General features: G+C 46.7%; 2 protein-coding genes across 5 annotated transcripts; one reads left to right on the top strand and one right to left on the bottom strand.

Moving 5' to 3' along the window:
* Positions 1-3510: 3510 nt before the first annotated feature.
* LOC308130397 (myosin light polypeptide 6) lies at positions 3511-10577 on the top strand (the record flags this gene model as incomplete). Of its 4 annotated transcripts, XM_080496757.1 has the most annotated exons (8): positions 5276-5308; positions 5726-5753; positions 5950-5977; positions 7684-7827; positions 7929-8102; positions 8211-8288; positions 9228-9262; positions 10156-10577. In XM_080496757.1, 6 exons carry the CDS (start codon positions 5739-5741, stop codon positions 9254-9256), a joined length of 468 nt encoding a protein of 155 aa, XP_080352883.1. In that variant the 3' UTR covers positions 9257-9262; positions 10156-10577. The 4 variants fall into 4 exon arrangements, with proteins under 4 accessions (XP_080352882.1, XP_080352881.1, XP_080352884.1 ...); XM_080496758.1 differs by lacking the exon at positions 5950-5977 and having other exon boundaries at positions 5234-5308; XM_080496756.1 differs by lacking the exons at positions 5276-5308; positions 5726-5753; positions 9228-9262 and adding an exon at positions 3511-3702.
* A 3008-nt stretch (positions 10578-13585) lies between these two features.
* Positions 13586-20749, bottom strand: c1ql4a (complement component 1, q subcomponent-like 4; the record flags this gene model as incomplete). The annotated part of the gene is made up of 2 exons (XM_080496427.1): positions 20201-20749; positions 13586-13765 (listed from the first exon to the last, which is right to left on the bottom strand). Exons 1-2 carry the CDS (start codon positions 20744-20746, stop codon positions 13586-13588), a joined length of 726 nt encoding a protein of 241 aa, XP_080352553.1. The 5' UTR covers positions 20747-20749.
* Between the last annotated feature and the right edge of the window lie 568 nt (positions 20750-21317).

Below are 21317 nucleotides of genomic sequence, written 5' to 3'. Positions count from 1 at the left end.
GAGAGAGAGAGGGGGGGGGGGGGGGTCCATCTGCCGTGCTGCTGGTCCTCGGGGAGATGGGCATATCCCAGGGGTGTTTTGGAGAGAGAGGGTCTGAAAGGATTACACCCAACCACTAATCAACGACGGTAATCTGTGGGCCCCAATGCAAAATCCCCTCCGATCCAAACAACAATATTGGATAGACGGTGGAACCTCGGGTTTTAAAAAAAAAAGAAGATCCCAAAAACTGTGCTGCAAAAGCGGACAAACACAAGAGCAAATACAGGTGATTTTTTGGGGGGATTTTTTTAATTGGCAGACTCAAACATGAAGGTGTGACTGGCAAAGAGCCATGGCGTCTCTGTGATCAGGTGCACGTGTCCCACAAGTGGCCCAGTCTGAATCCCAGTGTGACCATTATGCAAATCCAGCAACTAGACAAGCCTGCAACATAAATTTGTCAAATGGATAAATCCACTTTTCCAATCAGATCTGAAGACAGTCCGTTTTTGTTTTGTTTTTTTTTTTCAATTTGCAACTTTTTGATTTTGATTATTCAAAATATCCTATATTCTTAGACTTCTATAGACGTATAGCCTGGTACTACATTATAAGTTCTTTTATTTTTAATAGTATTTATCAATGAAAAAATATAATACGTGTGAATGTCTTTGAACGTGAACTTCTAACAGCAGACTTTAGTGCTGTACTACGGCGAGTCTTTCTAAGTATTTGTCCCCGAGTCTTATCCGAATACTTTGTCACAGCAGGACGCCACACAAGGTGCAGCTGCTGAGCTGTTATCCTGGCAAGTCTCTCCATCCGGTGAAAGAAGAGCAGGGAATCAAGTTGCCCCTTTTTTTTCTTTTCTTTCTTTTTTTTTTTTTTTGGTCCCCTGTCAAGATGGTTTTGATGTCTGGGTGGGGTCTGGGTCTGGTGGTGATCGGTTTAAAGCTCCACGGGGCTATAGAAGAAACTCCTTAATGATGGTGCCAGTCCTCCAGGGCATAGGGAACGGGAGCATCCTGGCCTGCACCTCCTCTACCTCCTGCAGAATACCCACTGGCAAGGCAGCCTCTAAGCTCTCTATCCCCAAAGCCTCATTGTTCAGCGGGCTCGGCACTGTCAATATTAAGCCGGGCTAATGTGATCTAGAGGCAGCTGGAGCAGCCCCAATTATTACCATGACACAGCCAAGCGAGGGGTGTAATATCATTAAAAATAAATCAGGTGGTCCGGAGATTTGTTGTAGCAGGGGGGGACTTTGAATGACATTAGGTGGGAGAACTGCCATAATTTCATTAGTCAGTTGGGGCACCTCGCAGGATCTGTTGAAACATTTCCTTTAAGTTGAAGTAATTGAATTTGCTTTCACAACACTCCACACAAAGGGAAAGATTTGGGAACCGACGCTGGTAATTTTGACAATTAAGTGTGGCCCATAATGATTTCAGGGATATGAATTTTTCGGACATGTGCGCAGACACCTGGATGACATAATAGGATATTATTTTAATTTTCTAAATACAGCTTATGGGTTGCTGTAGATAATCTGGGAAACGGCATATAGGCTATTCCTGAAGTTATTATTAGCCCCTTGCCTGGATTATTGTTGGAAACGATGAGGAAAACGTGAGGCCCTGGTAATCTTCTTAAACTGTTTGACACGGAGTTGTCTGCTCGGCAGACTCATCAGCAATCAGCTGGCCAGTGAATAGGCTGCAGGCCAACAGAATCCATTTACAAGTCAATATAAAGTGAGTAGAAATATGACAAATCTCAACATATGCGTGCCTATACATCAAAACACTCATTAATTACTTTCAGTATTTCTTGGATTATGATTTTGTGGCTGTTTTTTTTGTTTGTTTTTTTTCCTTGACAGTTTGCATATTCGATCCGTTGTTGGAGAGGCAGAAGTGCCGTTGGCCCCCCCAGCACGGGTCTTACCGTTGCCTTTGTCTTGACGCACACGACGCACAAACGGTGATTTCAAGGCCCATTGAGCGCGCGACGGATTGTGCCCAAAATCTGCTGACTGGTGGGGAGCGATGATTATTGGATGAGCGGGTGGAGTGACGTCACTGGTTGTAAATCTGTTCTCGGTTATGCACACGATGGAGTCATGTGAAATATGAGAGAGTTGCAGCCGGTGGAAGGATGGATGGATGGATGGATGAATGAATGGATGGATGGATGGATGAATGGGCGCACGCACACTGACATGTATGACACACACACTGTGATAAAGTTTATAATCACTCGCTCCAAAACTTTTTTTGAGAGAGAGAGAGAGAGAAATGGAGAGAGAGAGAGAGAAAGGGAAAGAGAGAGAGAGAGAGAGAGAGCTTCAGTTCGTTTGCCACTTCTTCTTTTCCTCCTGTTGTGTGATGGCGCCCTCTAGCGTTATCCTTTGGTTATAATTCTGCTTGGCTCCACACGCTTGAGTCGATGAACTTAACCTACAGATGTTACCACACACACACACACACACACACACACACACACACACACACACACACACACACACACACACACACACACACACACGCACACACACACAAGACGAAATGCCGTATAATTTGAAATATTACTGCAAGAGGTATTACCTGCAAATAAATCAAACATCAATGATTGTGGTGTTTGATTTGTTGCACCTGGATTGAAATGTGATATTTGACACGTTGCAGGCTAAACAAAGAAAGAACACAAACAGTCAATAATTCAAATCTCACAATGCAAAGTTTTCTTATGGTGAAATATTATTTATTGAACCTCCTATTAGAACACCATTACAAGATGTTCTAATATGAAGGCTAAATACCTTCTCTAAAATATAGTACATTTTTTTTTTTAAATTAGTTTGTGCAGTTTATGAGGAAGTTCCAACGAAAAGAAGATCAGCTTTGAAAGAACCACATTCCAGATCATTTTTAGACGGAAAGGAAATTGTGGGAGCAGCGCAGACAAAACAAAACAAAAAAACAATCATTAAAGATTATCGCAGGTTGTTCGAACTTTCTGGATGAAGGATGCAGTGAAAGGAGGAGGTGGAGGCGGGTGGTGTGACGGTGCAGGAGGCAGCGGAGCTGGAGGCAGGTGATCCACAGTGGCATCCCTGAAAGAAGCAGCCAAAACCAGTAAAAACTTCACAACATTCGGTGCATTGTTCACGCTCTATAATGTGTGCGGGTTCGACCAGTGACGTCAGTGTCTGACGCAAAAACAATTCAGAATCTCGTCACACAGCAGGAACACACGTCTGTGGCTGACGTTTAAATCATCAGTCAGACCACTTCTATGTCTGTTTCTCCTTAATTTCACTGTCTAGTTTCAACCCACATGATATTTGTTCATAGGCCTTGCTCATGCAACTCCCTGAGCATCATCATCATCATCACCTCCCTCCTCCTCCTCCTCCTCCTCCTCCTCCAAACAACTGGCACACTTCACTTCAAAGCGTGTGTATTCTCCTCCCAGCAGTCATTCTGGTAGCTCTCAGAAACATCTGACAGTCCGGACGTTCAAATGGCTCCTAAAAGAGAACCGTCCATTAAGAAGCCGACTTCGCCGGCGAGCCAGCCCAGAGCCGGTCCTCCTCCTCCTCATCCTCCTCCTCCCGGCCCCCCTGCAGCTCCCGCTACTCCGAAACAAGCTCCGGAGCAGAAGCCAAGGATGCCGCGTCTTTTGGATTCACCATTTGATCCCAGTACTTTGGAGGTGAGAGGGTTAACCAGAGGGCGTTATAGGTTGGAAAGAAAGGGCTACTGTGTACAGTATATCTATGTCTGTACGCATGCAGATACACTGTGTAGTCTTTTAGTCTTATTACTTCTTGTAACAAGAACTACAGTCCTAAAAACATCCCTGGTTGTGATACCCAATTAGTACATGGCGGTTGGGTTTTCTATGTACATATTTGAGAAGCTAATTATGCAGCTCAAGTTGTTAAAATCGATTGAGAGTGAATCTAAGTAAAGAAATGGGTCGCTGCAATTACCAGTGGCCGTCAGTCAGTCTTTGGCCTCCTTAGAGACACAGAGGCTGCTTCCTGCGGCAGTCTGTGCTATTTCTTCTCAGGAAGGTGACGACGACAACCTCCTGAAGACCAAGGCAGCACAGAGACTTGGAGGGGGGGGGGAGCTTTTTTATTAAAATGAGGTTTCAATACTTAAAGTGAATAACAAATTGATAAAACGACAAAAAAGTGAGAGATTTTGTTTGTCTTATTTTAATCTTGTGTCTTATTTTAAATATGCAAATGTATTCTCAACACTGTGATATCCGACTTTAGAGTTTGTAACATGTGATCTGTTGGTTGGTTTCTCAGCGTTGCTGCCATCCGCATGTGCTTTATGTGTTGCTCTGCATGAACTGCATGTCCTCATGGAGTGAGAATGGCCCATTTAGCTCGGGACGATATGTGGGCCATGCTGAAACACCCGCTTCGTGCACAGTGGGACCACGGACATGTCAGAAAGGACGAGTCTCTGGATAAGCTGCGAAGAGATGCAAAAATCAGTGACAGAACTCACATCTGCATCTTTGATCTAAACCCAAAAGTGAAGTCACTTGGGACAAAATCACAAAACCACATAGGAACAAATGTCTTTTTAGAGATATTGGGAAACAAACCCACAACCAGAGAACAGAAGAACCCATTGACTTAGTGATTAGGTGGATAAATAGCATGAAAATGGAAATGCAAAGAAGTTCAACTGTTGGTTGCGTCGCATCTGTCCCAACCTTATTTCTTGAGATGTGCCTCTGTCATCAAACTCAAAATTAAAAAAAGATAATTTAGGATATACATTTTTTTTATTTGTTCATTTATTTTAAAAGGCTTTCAACCTCTGACAAGTTGTCTTCCGTCTTCTGTGAATTATAAAAGTGCCGCTGCAAATCGCCCCAGCCTGTATTCATTACATTTTCACTATTAATGAATTATTCAATATTTATATACCACCTTTCATACAATAAATAATATCACTTAAACAGAAAACAAAACATAAATATACTAATCTTACCAAACATTGCACAGTCGTGCGCAGAGCAGCCAAAGTAATAACGGGACATAAACTTGATTTGAAGCAGAAATTATCAAACAAATGTAGACAGGACGTTTTATTAGCCTGTCGTCCATGAGGTGGAGCGCACGCGCCGTACCTTGAGCTTTGTTTCTATATATGGAGGTTCAGCGTGCAGGCGCGTCGTGACGTGACGTCACGACGCAGGGCCCGCGGACTGTTCACGCGCCCCGCTCTTCGAGCCGTCACATTCTTCTGTTCGCCGTCGCCCCGGACACACCTCAGCCGACACAACCATGGTGGGTTTTATCGTCTTTTTCCACTTAAAAAAAAAAACAAAAAATCATTGCAGCCGCCAGGATACAATTAGAGCAACGCGTCAGTGTGTCGAGAAAAAAGGTTTATCGTCATTAAAGACGATTTAGAAGAAGCTCGAGGACGTGAGCTCGTTTGTTCGCCCGTAAGGCGGAAGTGCAACTTTTGATAAGCTAGCGCGAGCGGGACGTTAAAGTTAATATAAACACGATTAGACAAATAACAGTGCCAAAGTAGCTCCGTGTGTGTAGTGTATACACACTGCTGTGTGTAGTGAAGCAGGCGGTGAGCTATTTAACCGGCGAATAAAACGTTTAAAGTGGTAGATTTGAACAGGCGTTAGCTTCTTCCTGGCAGTAAAACGAGCAGATTTTCATGCAGCCTAATTTCTCTCTGAACAGTCTGAGTTCTCGGATGATCAAGTCATGGGTGAGTTTTGATTTTTTTTCCACTTCACCTCCTCTCTTTTGTTGGGCATGTCTTCATACCTGCTTGTTTCTGTTCCTGTTCGCTCACCTTCCCACCTCTGGTTTTTTTTTTTAGCTTTTCCTCCTCTTTTTGTTTTTAATCTCCGCAACTATTTCATGTCTTTTCCTTTCTACTTGCAACTGCTTGTCCTCTCCAGATTGAATTTAACCTGGATCAGATTCACGGTGAGTTACAGAAGAAAAGCGACACGCCTTGCAGATATCTCGGGGTGTTTTTAGGGTGTGAGCCGCATGTTGGTATTTGCAACCCGAGATTTGTTGTAAACGTGAAGAATGGCCACTTTTCCATGTTGCTGATATGTAAATTGTTCGTATTTTTTATTAATTTTTTTAATCCCAGCGTTGACTAGTGTTACTGTCATGTTGACGTGTGTTCTCTTAAACCTCGTTCTGTTTGATTGTAAGTGCTCCAGGTGTTGTCAGATTGTCATGAGCTTTGCCTCGTTATCTCTGAAACGACTCATCTGCACTGTGCCCATGTTTGGTGCTGGACAACTTGCTGGATGGTTGTTTCTTTTTGTCTGCTTTTTGTGTGTGTGTATGTGTGTATAATCACCACTGACATAATAGGCCATAGCTTCTCTCTCCTCCTCCTTTCCTCCACTCCTCTAATACCAAATATGGAGTTTGGAAAAGTGCTCTGAAGCCAGAAGGGAAGAGGCACATTCCTCAGGACAGGGGGGGAAAAACTCCACAACAGCTCCTGAGCATGTTTGGCTCGTCGCACAATGTTAGGAACCACCTTCTGTCCGGATGTTTTGTAATCTGACCCCGTGTCCGTTTGATTGCAACACAGCTTTTTGAGTTTTTTTCTGCAGAAACAGAATCGTCTCGCTCGCCGTTTCTTGATAACACTGAACTTTGAGAGCAGCAGAAATTAATAGGACTGTGATCGCTATTGGCTGTACAAAAGCCTGGGGCATCATACCGGGTGACCGGCTGCTTAACGCGGTGTGAAATATTGATGCGTGGTGTCGGATGAAGCATCTCCAGTCACACGTGAAGACCCTCCTGCAAGATGCATCTCAACCAGTTCTGATAAAACTACAACTAAATACATTGCCCACTGCAGACACTATAAACCTCTGATGCTTTTTTTTTTTTTTTTTTTTACTTCTGCATTAGAGGCGATGCTGGATTGTTTTAAATAGGAAATTGAAGCTGAGAATTGCCCAACAACTATTATTCAGCAGTTGTTTTCAACGCTCGTGTTGTAGCTTTTATTTGATGCAACTCTTGTATGATATCGCATGTGCTAAATAAAAAAAAAGTCCAAAGAATTTTGTAAATGTTTTATAAGCACATATAGACTAAATTTGGATAAAACACACTTTTTTAAAAATTTGCTTGATACATATTTTATGAAAGTGCATCTCAGGTTGAGGGGATCAAAAAGACAAAGCCTCGGCGTACGTCACTTTTCTACTCATAGAATCCGTTGCCTTCATTCTAGTCATGTTTGCTGTATTTGGCATTTGATTTTTTTTTATCATGCGACTCGATACTGTGTCAAAGTTCTGGTCCAGTTTTGAGGAAAAGTTAAGTGTCTGCTTCATTAATAATGTGATTGCGACGTCAGTAAGCAGCCTGCAAAGCACCTGCGTTCATTATCTCGTCTTTATAAACCATTAAGTATGATATTTTATTTGTTGCAATGCATAATTGTGTATCATCAGTCTCATCTGTAGGTATTCTGCTTTCTGTCCCGCCTTTGTCTTTAAGCAGATAAATAGTGGTTTTTACTGGCATGTCAAACTAATCTGTTTGTCTTTAATGTGTGCTGCCTTTATTTGCTTTACCTTTTCCGTCTTTGTTTCTCGTCTCTGCGTCAGTCCCCCGTACGTCTGATCTGGTCTTTGTGTGTCTTGCAGAGTTTAAGGAGGCGTTCCTGCTGTTCGACAGAGCAGGAAGTGGAACGATCACCCAAAGTGTCTGTGGGGACGTGATGCGCGCCCTGGGACAGAACCCCACCAACGGAGAGGTGCTCAAAGTCCTGGGAAACCCCAAGGCCGAGGGTGAGAGACGGGGAAGACGGGTGTTTTTTTTTTTTTTGAAGGAAAACATCGGGGCCGAGTTCAGAAATCAAATGGCCAGATTCTCTTTGATGTTTTCGCAGACATGAACATCAAAACGCTAGACTTCGAGCAGTTCCTCCCCATGTTCCAGGCCATCACGAAGAATAAAGACCAGGGCTCCATGGAAGACTTCGTGGAGGGGCTGCGCGTCTTCGACAAGGAGGGCAACGGCACAGTAATGGGAGCCGAGCTCCGTCACGTCCTCACCACGCTGGGCAAGTTACATTTTCCACTTTTGCTCCTTCCAGTTACTCTTTAAGCAGTCGTGGTTTCCCCCCCCGTTGTTGTCCTCGAAGTCACGGTGGTTCATGTTGCATTTTCAGGTGAGAAAATGTCAGAGGAGGAAGTGGAGACACTCTTGGCGGGACACGAAGATGCAAACGGATTGATCAATTACGAAGGTAATGTCCAAGACGTATTTAGCTGAAGGTCATAAACGTGATGATGTCAGAGCTGCGATGAATCAAAAGCTTTTAAAAGGAGTCAGAAGCTCTAAACAGCCAAACGTGTGAACCGTTCTACCGATCAAAGAGGATTCTTTCTTCAATGACGCACGTGATTGTGTGTTTTCCAGAAGAACTTCACCTTTCTGGGTTTTGTTGGTGATTTCTGTCCAGTGTCGTCGTAATTGCTTCTCTTTGTCTGAAAGAAAAATGTTGTTTGTGTGTGTGTTTCTCTCTTTAGAGCTGAAGGTTGAAAGCTTTTTGAGACATTTCGCCCCTCGTGTACTTTGGTCCATTGTAATCGCTTTTTATACTCCGGCTCTAAAGAGAGAATCAACCTCTGTGTGGCTCCAGTGCTCGTATTCACAAAGCATCCTGAGGCTAAAAGGAGCTCTTAGTGACGTCACTCTTAAAAAAAAAAAAAAAAAAAAAAGAAGAAGAATCTTAGGATTCCTCGAAATTTAAGATTTTTCTTAAAATGTTCCCTTACTAAGATAAAAGTAATTCACAAAGCATCTTAGCCCTAAGAGCGACCCTAAAGTGGAAAACCATTAAAAGCAATGAGTAGTAAATCAATATAATAATCAGCATGTGAACCAGGTAAGTTCGATCATTTTTAAGAGTCTCCCTCCCTCCATTACCAGGACCACACCCCCTTTTTTTTTTTTCCTGTCTTCCTTTCTCCACCTACCAATCACATCGTCGACCACACCTCCTCACAGAAACCTCCTGAATCACTTTTAAGGCTAAGATGCTCTGCGATGAGCTTCCAGGCCACGTTAGGATGTCAGAGACGCTCGGTGAAGTCGGGCACTGGTCCTGGCGGGTAAATAAACCTCCTCAGGTCCTCTTCTACTGTGATCTGCTGACGGTGTGTTAACTCTTCTTCTTCCACAGTCTTTGTCCGCCACGTCATGCAATCCTGAGGGCCGGTACGGGCACTGTGTATACTGTGGGCTGTGACCTCCAGGCTTTCCTGCTTTTCTTTTCTTTTTCTTGTTCTTTTTTTTTAGCCCGTAAATATCCCACACCCAGTTAAAGATGGCCGAACGCCAGTCGTTTTAGTTTGATTTGACCTGCAGCTGTGTGGGAAAGCCTGGTGGTCTCCCTCCTGCTGTTGTGTTTATCTCTGTCCTGCAGCCCTCTGCCCCCCCCCCCCCCCCCCCCATCCCCTCCTGGCTGCAGCATGACCCTCTGCATGTGTCAGTGACACCCCCCCCCCCCCCCCTCCCCGTTTAACCGGGGATATAGCCAACAAACTGTGAAGAGGCTGGTCGTATTCATTTGAAGCCCCGTCGCTGTTTATGAAGGCGTTTGAACTGGGCGGCTGATTTTGCAGAAGCTTTTTTGTTGTTGTTGTTGTTGTTGTTGTTTTTTAAATATAAATCATCTCTTGCATGTAAAACGGCGTGGTTAAAATAGACTGCTGCTTATTTGAAGACCGTTCATCTCTCGTGTAGCACCCGGCTTCGAAGCAACGGCCCAGTCGGTCTTCCTACTAACCACGGAGCTGCAACAAGTCGCTCTTCTGCCGATGATTTCCTCCCGTCAACCGACGGGGGGGTGGGGGGGGGGGGGCGCTCTGTTCTCTCTGCTGCTCGGCTGGAGGAAAGCAAACAGCGAGGATGGCTTCGCTAACCGGCTTCTTTAGGGGGAGTCAGCGAGGGCCAATTGCTTTGGCTTCGTGCTGTCTTTTAAACTTTTGGGGAGGGGGAGGGGGGGGGGGGGGGGTCTGCCTCCAGACGCAGCAGCAGGATGCTGGGTCTGCAGCAGGTCAGGATCTGGACGATAACACTCACACTTCTTCCTTTCTTTTCTTTTACAGAGCTGGTCAGGATGGTTATGAGCGGCTGAAGAAGAAGAAGAACATCCTTTCTTTTTTCTTCTCCCCCTCCCCCCCCAATTCATCTTTTTACATCCCCCCCCCCCCCTTCAGCCTCTTCCATCGATTATTCTCCACGTTTAATTTAAAAAGTGCCTTTACATTCCCTAATAAGAGACCACACACGATCCTGGCTGCTACTTCCAGGTTTATTCACGTTTGATCAGCTTGTATTCTTTTACGTTTTACCAACATTTATGAACACAAATTGATATTACTGTAACCCGCTAAAGCGGAGTGTGGCAACGCCGTACTAGAGTGAGGAAAAACATTTCAGAATTCGATCCATGTTTATATTTTCATCCATGGTTTGTTTGGGGGTTTTTGTTTTGTGCCACATTTAAATAAAAGGTTTTTACCTCAAATGTTGTGAGTGGGTCTATCTACTAGCAGTGCCGTTTCTTGCCACTGGAGGACAGTGTTGTCTTAAATCACCTTAATATCCTTTTAGTTTCAAAATATAAATAGAGTTTTTTTTAAATAGATTATTTACTGGGTTAAAGTCTGACTGCGTTCCAAGTCGATAAGATTTAATGTGTCTTGTTGGCGGCAAATGTACATAAATGTGAAGGACTGATTCGGAATCCGAATTTGTTTCCTTTTCTGCCGCGTTGTGATTTTTCAGAGATGCGAGAGCGTGACAAAGCACTGAGGTATGAGCGGTAGAAGGCTGTTCGGTGGCGTCCTGACCTTTTCTTCATTTTCCTCACAAGCAGCCACAACTATTTCCCCTCATTAGAGACGTGTGTGTGTGTGTGGGGGGGAGGGGGGGTGCTCAGTTCAGGAGGGTGTCATAGTCCACTGCTGAATAGGTTGTCCACTAATTACTTGGTGGTGTGTGTGTGTGTGTGTGTGTGGTTCGATGGAAGTCAAGGCTATTGATTATTTTAATCCTCCTATTTGTGAGTCTGTGATCCTCGTGGCTCTGCATTCGACAGGGGAATCACTAATGGGCCTCAGCCCGGCCCGACTCAGACCTCTCCCCGTCCAATTAACTTTCAGCTGGAATCTGCCAGCAGTGAGAGAGCCGGGGGCTGGGCCCGGGCGCCGCCGCCGCCGCCGCTACATCCTCCTCTTTCTGCTCGGGGAGCAACAGATTCACCAAATCCTCAACGTCTGGGATGTCATCACCCCTCCACTACTAATTAGGCGCTTTCCTCTTTTGCCACGAAATCTGAGAGGCGTTCAAGATTCGCCCTCTTTAACGGGGAGACGTCTCTGTGCTCCACGAGCAGTTGGGAGTGGACACGCGTTCAACCTCTGCCCTTTGTATGAATTGGTGAAATTAAGCATGTACAAAGCCGCCCGTCGCTTCAAGAAGACTGTCTGACGTGTGGAATAACTGGTTTTGCGTATACTCGTGCCGATTGTTTCCTTTTCGAGGATTAAGAAAAGGAAACGGCCTTTCTATTTGGCTTTAAGGCTCATGCAGAATAAATTTAGAGATGTTCATTTACAAGGCAGAGATATTCAGATTTTTATTTTAACCGACACAAAAACAAGCCAGAATTCTCTCTCCTCAATTTTCTCCGCTGCTTTTCTCTCTCCGGATAAACGTGAAATGTTCTGATTAAAGCTGAAAAGGAATATCTGACATCACATTGAGCCATTTGAGAATAATGTTGGTTTTTTTTCTTATCTGTGTTAAAAAATAATTATACTTTTATGCCGTGTGTGTATCTTAAAATCCCGAGAAACTCATCTAATCATTTAGGGGTAAAATTTCACCAATTCCCAGGATGCATTTTTGTTTTTTTTTACTTCCATTTGCAACAAATGATCCTGGTTCAGCCTGTAATAAATAACGTTATCGAGCAGTGGACCGGTTTAGCTTGTTTGTGCAATTGGTTCCTGTATTGCTGCATTTAAAATGTATACATTGCCTGGATTTCGTTGATCCTGTGTGTATTATAAGCCGCGGTCAATGTGGCTGTATTAATGTTTGTGTCTTAGTGTCTTGGGACGTATTGGAAATCCATGCCGCAGCGGCTGTAGTCTGCCTCCGCTGCTTCGATCTCAGCGGTGAGTCCACAAAGCCGAGCCGAATCGCCAATTCTCCAAAGTCAGAACGTTGGCCTCGAATAAAACCTAACAAGGGTCTCGGTGTGTTTGTGTGTGTGTGTGTGTGTGTTTTTTTTTTATATGGCCATTAGGTGCACAACATGCCTCTATCCAGCCCCGACGGTCACCGTGCCAACGCGACACACCACAACACAGGACAAGGAAACAGTAGGTATAGATATTTTTAATAGCGACCGTCTGTTCGGCAAACCAAACCAGAAGGCTCCTCCCGAAGTCGCCGCGTTTTACATGTGATGGTACGTTCAACAGGGCCTCTCAGAAAAATAAAGATCTAAACAGATATGGCAGTGTCGTTCTAGTAACGTGTCTGTAATGTACAAGATTAAATGTGGGCGGAACACACAGGAAACTCATTTATTTTGTACATCTGTATATCCTCTGTCTCACACACACACGCACACACACAAACAAACACACAATAATGCACTTGGCAATCAAACACCATTGCACACGAGCGGCATTCATGAAATGCACTGTGATATGTTTCAACGTATTCAGTTAGACTTTGCGAGGGGAGACGTCCCGCGTCGTGACGGGAGACGGGGAGTCAAGCAGCTGCTCACTGGGGGGGTGGGGTGGGGCGGCGGCGGCCTTCTGGTCCGGGCGTGAGGCTAAATCACTACAGGAGGTGGGTTTGGTTTCAATTCATGTGACTCACTTTGAAGCGTGGGTGAACGTATTCTACAACGGCAAGCTGCAAGACGTCGGCGGGCCGGCGGGGTCGGAGGTCACCGGCAATGGCGGGCGGCAGGGAGGGAGGGAACGTGTAAATGAACGCCGCTGAGATGATGACCGCGGGCTGAATTAGTGGCGCCCTCAAACACCGTTATTGCAGTAAAACAGTGGTGAGAGTTCGTAATAGTCAAGCTGTCTCATTAAATACACAACACGTATTATTATTATTTTAGATCATCCGGAGCCGCGGCGAGGAGCCGCTATCGGCACGTATGCTGTACATATGCCTAACGCGACGTCTGCACACACACGCACGCTGCTGCTGCTGCTGCTGCCAGGAAATGCTCGCGAGGGATTGGCTCAGTTTCACGCGCTTTAACTTAATTCCACTTTGATGTTCACTCAAGCCGCTCGCGGTCTGCGGTAAATCTCACCACGCCTGTGTGCAGGTATATGCAAGTGTGTGCTTACTCGCATGCATCTGTGTGCATATTTTTTGTTATTTTTGCGTGTTTGTGCATTAATTTTGTGTCCGTGTGTGTGTGTGTGTGTGGGGGGGGGGGGGGGGGATGTTTTCCCGACGCCCTCCTCGGCCTGCGGGTTGAGGAGTTTGGATTCAATCAGGGTAGATGAGGAAGCCAGAGAAGGTGCTGTACTTGTTCGTGTTTCCTCCGTGGACCTTCCCCCCGTCCAGCTGCACGCACACCTCGTCGCCCACGTCCAGATGCAGGATCACACTGTTGGAGGCGTAGTCGTAGTTCTGATCGGCATCCTGAGCGATGGCGCTCGCTCTTACCTATCGCCAGCAGAGGACAAAAACACAATCAGAACATGGAAAAACAATGTCGTTAGGGTTGGGGTTTTTTTTTTTTTTTTTTTTTTGCACCATCAGATGAAAGGTGAGATCACCCCGCCGGGTCATCAGGTCGGAGCTCCTGCTCCTTCTCTTATTGATTATTGGAGCCAGAGATTGGAGGACGGACGTCTGATGGCGAGGTGACGATAGGAGGTCCCCCGCCGGGGACAACAGGTCGTCTCAGTGGAAACTACAAACGCCATCGCTTGTCCACATCAGCTTATTGACCTGTTGCTTATGACGGCGCCGCGGTTCAATATGCATGATATCGAGTGGCGATGCCCGAGCGAGACAGATTCACATTTGCATGCCGCGTGTGAGTGTAGCCGTATTGACCCGGCAGTAGTGGATCTTTGCTTGTTTGTTAACACATTTAATTGGGTTTGCTCAGTGTGGACTTAAATACGCTTCCCCAAATTATGCTAAAGTTGAAGATAAAATATATTGGACCTGCAGGATATCGATATAATTTGTTTGGGGTTTGTTTTTTTGTAGTGTTTGTTTTTAAAAACCGTAGACATGTAGGGATCCTAAAGGAAATTGCATAATGATTCTCATTTTTTTTTTTAAGAATCCTGTACTATAAAGCAAGAGCGAAAGTCAGAATGTTAAAAACTAAAATAAGAACAATTACAAATCTATCAAAAACAGAAAAAAAGACAAATGTGTCTGAGATAAAATATAAATGATGAATGATATAAAAAAAATAAAAAAAATACACAATTTGCAAATGTATAAAAAAACCACGTCAGTCCTAAATAACCTCCTAAGTGGAAGGTGTCAGTAATTCTGGTGCAGCAGCACCAATCATCAGACATATGTCAGCCATCAGTGGCCGGGTGTCTGGTTCGGTGTCCATCCATGGTGCGAGCACTCAATCTATGTCAGCGGCGAGACGAGCCACGCGCCATCGCCATGACAGCCGCAGAATATGATCTGCAACTCAACTACCACCATGTCATTCCCGTCACTGGGGACCCGTTCTCCCCAATGAGCAGCCATCAATGTGAAGACAGTCGATCGCTGAGCAACCGAGCCTGAATTACTGTAACCCCCCCCCCCCCCAAAAAAAAATCCCCCCCCCCACCCCCTCCTCCTGCATCAATCCGTTCTGCCCTTGTCTGAGCACACCGCTCGCCATCTATCAAGGCCGGATTCGTTTTGGGAACAATATCTGAAGGTGCACAGAAATGAGATGCAGGCCGTGATTCTGCATCCGACAGACAGCAGCCCGGTAGTGAAGAGCGTCTCTCTCTCTCTCTCTCTCTCTCTCTCGCTCTCTCTCTCCCTGAACCAGATTGATTAAGAGGACAGAGGCGTGAGCCTCCTGGGAGTTCAGCTCTACGGCCAGTGTGACCACAGCTTCCGTGACCAGTTCCATCCCGGTTTAGATTCTGCAGGATAACGTGAGCAATAATTGTAGTTTTTTTTTTTTTTTCAGATTGTCGTTACCCTGCAGCTCCAATGTGTGATCTGTTAGTTTATTCTGGATGATCATCATGTCGTGCATCTATTAAGACTAAACCCACTAAAATCAGAATCAAGTGATTACATATTACAGCTTTTCACTCCAGCCGTCGTCTTACTATTCTTCATTGCGATATCGACAAACGAGAGCACGGTTTTTACTTTTGATTTGAACATTGACACTTTTTTGAAATTTGTAAAATCATCAAGACATGCCTTTTTAATGCAAACCTCTAGAACATGAAAAAATTCTAAATGATTTAAATTCTCAATGAATGTCTTAAAGCTTTTCTCAAACTTCACACACCACGAGTCTAACATATGAAAACAAATGTGTTCTTTTCACAAATGGTGTGTTTAGTCACCGTTTAACTAACTATTTATATAAAGTGTTCTATTGTTCCCAATTACAATAAAAAATACCCCCAATTTGCCTCTTTCTTAAACCCTCAAAAGACCAACTGGCAAACACCAAAACATTGTCATCCGTAAAGGTTATATTGTTTCTGCTTGACGTGATCCTTGACAGCCAATATCCCATTTGCATCGTCGGCTTCTACTGACAGTGATGCTGCTGCTGTGACTTCCTATTGACATCAGGGATATGTCATCGTCCTCATTATTTTTGGCCAAACAGCATAATAAGAAGAATATGTGGGAGGATTCGCCCCCCCCCCCCCCCCCCCCCCCCCTGGGCTTCTCCGAATCCACCCGCCTCTGCAGAAGTGTCCTTTAATTTTAAACAAGAGGATGATGCTCATCATTTAGCGTCCTGTGATACCAGAATTGATGCTTCAGGTGATTTTCCTGTGCTTGAAGAATTGACATAAGCCATCTATTAATGTAGACACCAGACGAGGGTGGGGTGGGGGTGGGGTGGGGGGGGGATTAGGACGGGAGGAGATGGATACGGCTGGAGGACACAGACTGATCCCCGTGAACCAGGCGGCACACGGGCGCAGATCCCGGAGTTGGAAGGGCTGTGGGTGGTGGTGGTGGCGGGGGGGGGGGGGCCCCGGGGCTCGCCTGTGGCTGTCTGTGTCTCCGACTAGCCCTTTCATTATAGGGCCTCCAGGAAACACGCCTGGGAGCAGAGGGCCACAGGCGAAGAGGAAGGAGGCAGGAGGGGTGAGGAGCAGCTGCCGTGTGATTTTCCTTATACGAGCCGAGGCGCAAGACCGACAGGGAGAGGCAAAATAAGAAAGGAGGGTCAGCGGTGCAGGGTGGGGGGGGGGTGGGGGGGAGATAAACAAGAGCCGAAGAGAGGAGGAAAGGGGGGCTTTAGAGTAACGGACTGATCAAGCGAGGCTATTTTGTGGGACCAGGGAGATGTGGGGGTATATAAAGTCTTGTTTTTTATCTGTGGCGCTTTGCTCCACTGGCAATAAAAGTGACAGGATTCATTCACTGTGATATACTGACCTCTTAGAGTGGAGACAATAGAAAAAGCCGCTGTTAAACTTACCTAAGGGACTCCGGCACATGGCGGGAGGGTTGGCGAGGGGCCGTGTTGTGGAAATAGAATATTTATTGAATAGGTTTTCCCCTCCCCTCCGGGAGCCCGGGGGGGGGGATTACCAGGCGACATGCGACTTGAGCAGCGAACCGTGCTTCAGATTGCCATTACCTGCCATTCAGCATTACAGGTCTGTGGCCTATACCTGTGCGCAGCGGGAGAGGGCTTATCTTAATGATTGTGTTTCGTTGGCGGCACACATTCGTATTTCATTTAGAGTCCGCGTGAACTCACAAGACAAAATCTGCCTCGTCTGCGAAGGCCAAATTTAGCCGTGTTGCGAAGTTTTTTTTTTTGTCTGTCTGAAGCTAACTAATTATATTCCACCTGTAGCACGTCGACGTCTCCTCACTGAGGAGGGCGATACAGGTACCGGCCATTACAGTAAAGTGATGACATTTTAACACCACTGTGTGAAATAAGTCGACCTTTAACGGAGCAATTAAAAAAAAAGGTGGTATGACAGGTGAAAAAACAAGGGAGGAATTCAAGGAACAGGAGTGTGATGCCTTCAGCACTCACACTAATTAAAGGGAAGCGAGGGACTGCATGGTTCAGTCTATAATGCATGATTATTTAGTAGAGATATAAAGAACAAATGACAGTCAGTATGTGAAAAAGTTCACATGCCAGTACAATTGGGGGGGGGGGATAGAAGAAAGTGTGATGTGTCACCATCCTTCAGAGCATGAACAGCATGCCAGCATTAGCATAAGCTGCCTAATGATATTTGCAACAGAGATTGAATATTAAGTGGTTTACAACTCATGTATCATGGACGATCAATCAGGTGTAGAGTGATTAAACAGCAAAAGCAGCAAGGAGAAAGAAAAAAAAACAAAAAACCAACAACAACATTTATAACTATTTATTTTGCGCGAGACTAAATCAGCAGTAAATCTTTCGAGAGTCACGACGGCCTCGCGCGCATCCATCACCTCCACGAGCCGCCGTGCAAAAATTTGCACAAACTACGTCGTGGCCGTGCAAACAAAACGTGGCGAACGGCGTCGATCAAAACCGTCACGTCACACGTCGGTTTCCAATTCCAGGTGAATTGCAGACATTTGAAGCAGCCTGAGTGTGACACCCCCCTCCCCCTCCCCCCCAACACCCCCCACCCCCCCGTCACAAATCCCCTCCCGGCTCTCTCTATGTCATGCTGCAATGATTTGTGGAAGTTAAGATTGAGGTGTGTGAGCAGGTAGGATTTACAGGGCGGTTGGTGGATTTCGCCAGCGTAATGGGAGGATCCCACGGAGGCGTCGCGGTGCCCCCCCCCCGACAATACGTCCTTTCTCCCGAGACGTTGGCGCCGCTCACCCCCCTGGTCACGTGGCCACGAGTGCGGCGCGGCAGCCAACGGCGGCTTGCCAGTTTTGTGAGCATCATTAACAAAGACACAGATCCCATTATTCTCAGAAGAAATCCCTGTGTATTCAAACCTCACCAATTTTCCTGCTTTTTCTGAATGCTTCCCTAACGAGCACCTGCAGTTGCCCGGACGGCGTGCGGCGTGCGCAGGCTATACAAAGACCGTTTGTCTTTTTCTTTCCCGCTCGGCTCGTCCTTGATCACTCTGTCAGGCCGAGATGTGTTGAGTGGGTGTCCATTGGTCATCATGCCTGATCTCTTCCCGGCCTTCGACCACCAGCCTCCCCGATGCCTCGTCTACCAGCCCACTGTCTCCACGCCTCCATTAAGTCATCCATCTTCCTCTGCTCCACACCCCTGATCTGACCGTCGGCTCACTTGTCTTGTTTTTCGTTCGACGTCTCAAAAAAAAAAAAAAGTCCCTGTTCTCTCGCTCTTTTCCACACGTTCTCTCTCAAACTGCATCTGCCCGAGACACACGAGCTCGCAGGACGTTAAAGTCACGACAAGTGCAAAATGCGAGGATGGAGGCGCATTTGTGGGGTTTTTGGCACCTACGGCGGTGGTGAAGCAGCTTGTTTCAGTCTATAGGCAGAAACGCAAGCTGTCAAGACGCGCCGCCCAATTTGTAAACCCCAGCCACCAAGCTGCCCTCCGGCGGAGCCCCCGCCTGCCTGAGGGCTTCAAGACCTCCAAACATGATCAGATATTCAGCAGAATTTCATTTACACTCCATTTCCAACCCAGCGGCTGCCGTGTTTGGGCAGCGCCGGCGAGGTGAGGCGCTCTGTTTAACAGGACTGTTTGAAGAGGCCACATGACGGGTGTCAGCTGGACCTAGGTGAGGTTAAATAATTGAGTTGAGTGAAAAGATAATTAATGGAGAATCAATGAACAAGCTGAGGAAAAGGGGGTTTAGAAGAGGAAAGTATAGCGGTGTGTTCGGGGGACCTAATCTAAGGTGTATAAATTATTAAGCGGGCTAAGATGACTGGAATGACAATACAGCGAGTGACGCAGGCCGTCTTACAACACACCTTCACCCGTGTGGTCTCCGGCATGGACCATGACACAGTGAATTTCTTTAAACCTTGAAGCGTCACATATCAAAAACGGTGTAAATATAACCTTCTTTGGTGGACCCGTGCTGCGTTCATGAAGCCATGTGTTTGAACAGTCCTCGGCACGTCGAGAGAGTCAGAGCTGACCACAGGGTATTTGCATTTGGAGTCCTTGATGAATGAATGAATGAATGAATGAATGAATGAATGAATGAATGAATGTAAAAGGCAACTTGAAGACGGGTTCCTGAATTTGGAGTCCTCTGTTGAGATCTCTGTGATTTATCCCACGTCCCCCCCAACCCCCACCCCAACAACCCCCCCCCCCCCCCCCCCCCCACATCAGCCTCTGTGTCTTTAATTAGTGTCTGGGGAATGAGAGAGTGGATGAGTGGACTGTCAATTTCACATTCATTATTTATTTCTCTGAGGTGTAAACTGACTGGTCCACATTCTGACAGACATTTCTCCTGTGCTCTTTTGCACTTCTGCTTAGGCGATAATCAAGCTCCGTGTATGATACTTACTAATTAGACTGTTCCTTTTGGCGGCGCCGCCACTGCCGCCGCCGCCGCCGCCTGCATTCTGCCACTTGTCATTTAGCCGGAGCACATGTGGGAATGCAGATGTATACGCGGCAGCAGTTTTAGACCGTACAGTATGAAATTCCCCTTAATGAAGGGAAAGATTGCAGTTTCATTCTTCGGCTGTCATGTTGCCACCTGCTAAGTGGGATGTGCTCTGAATCTGAAGAGCCCAATGCTACGGAGGTGAATACGACTCAGGGTGGTCGGGCCGGTGTGTGTGCGTGTGTGTGCGTGCGTGTGTGTGTGTGTGTGCACAAAAATATGCATACACAACCTCTACTATATACACACTGATGCATGTGAATGGGCTCTGGAATCACTCTCTCTCTCTCTCTCTTTCTCACACACACACACACAGAGTGATACTGACCAGTCCATTCTTCTTCAGGTCGGCCCACATGCTGGTCCCGTCGCCACCTCTCATTAGAACATGGTAGGTGAAGAAGTAGATGCCCGGCAGCGGGCAGGTGAACTTGCCAGTGCTGGGCTCATAGTAGTTGCCCACATTGGTCACCACATCGTCAAACTTCAGCACCTCGCTGCCCTCGTGCTGCTTGCGTAGCCCTGCGTAGAAAGCAATTTTGGGAGTGTAGAGCGAGGGGGAGTAGCCACCAGGGCCCGGGCCCGGAGGCCCCTGCGGCCCCGGTTTGCCCGGCTCCCCGGGGGGCCCGCGTGCTCCCTGGGGGCCCGGAATCCCCGGCGGGCCCCGGAGCCCGGCCTTCATCTTCTTGCCGGAGTAATCCTGCGGCGGCGGAGACGCGGCCGTCAGCTCCTGGCCCGGCTGGGACGTGGCGTACGGGTCGCATACCATCCTGCAGCTCCCGAGCATTTCGTAATGGCTCCCCGCGTTCCCGGCGTGGCCCCCTTTGGTCGTGTGCACCAGCAGGGGGATGGCGACCAACAGTATCAAGACCATGGCCACACCGACCGCGGCTCCTATGACCCGTTTCCTGCGGCTGAGCCGCGAGGCGGCCAGCGTCAGGAAGTCCTCCTCCCCCTTGGCGGGAATAGTGCCGGCCAGGGTGAAGCCTCTCACAGAACCAGGACCGGTGTGAGGAGGACGTGGGGGGTGTGGGGGGAGGGGGGGGAGTGGAGGTCACGTAGTACCACAGAGGAGACAAAATGGCAGACGGCCAGGAAAGAAACAAACACAAGAAGAAGAAGAAGGAAAAAAAAGATCCAAGAGAAATGGTAGGAATGTCCAAGAAACAAAAACAAAAACAAAAAAATCCCCAAGATTTTCAAAAGTGGAGGTGGTTACAGAGAAAAATTAAAAACTTTACACTTCAGTTCCTTTGGGGGGGGGGGGGGGGCAAAAATCTGGACTTCTCAGATTTGTGGTGACACATCACAAGAACACATTATTTAATTCGTTGGAGTCTGGTTTTGCAGTTTCCTGACATCCACCGTCGTCGTGCTGCTCTGCTCAGTTTCCAGCATCAAACAAAAACCAGAACTGGCACCCAGACGGTTTATTGTGAAAGCAG

Source organism: Blennius ocellaris, assembly GCF_963422515.1.
Source record: "Blennius ocellaris genome assembly, chromosome: 5".
NCBI classification, from domain to species: Eukaryota; Metazoa; Chordata; class Actinopteri; order Blenniiformes; family Blenniidae; genus Blennius; species Blennius ocellaris.
Note: the sequence above shows the minus strand (reverse complement) of the source record. Positions and strands in the feature narration are given on the sequence as shown.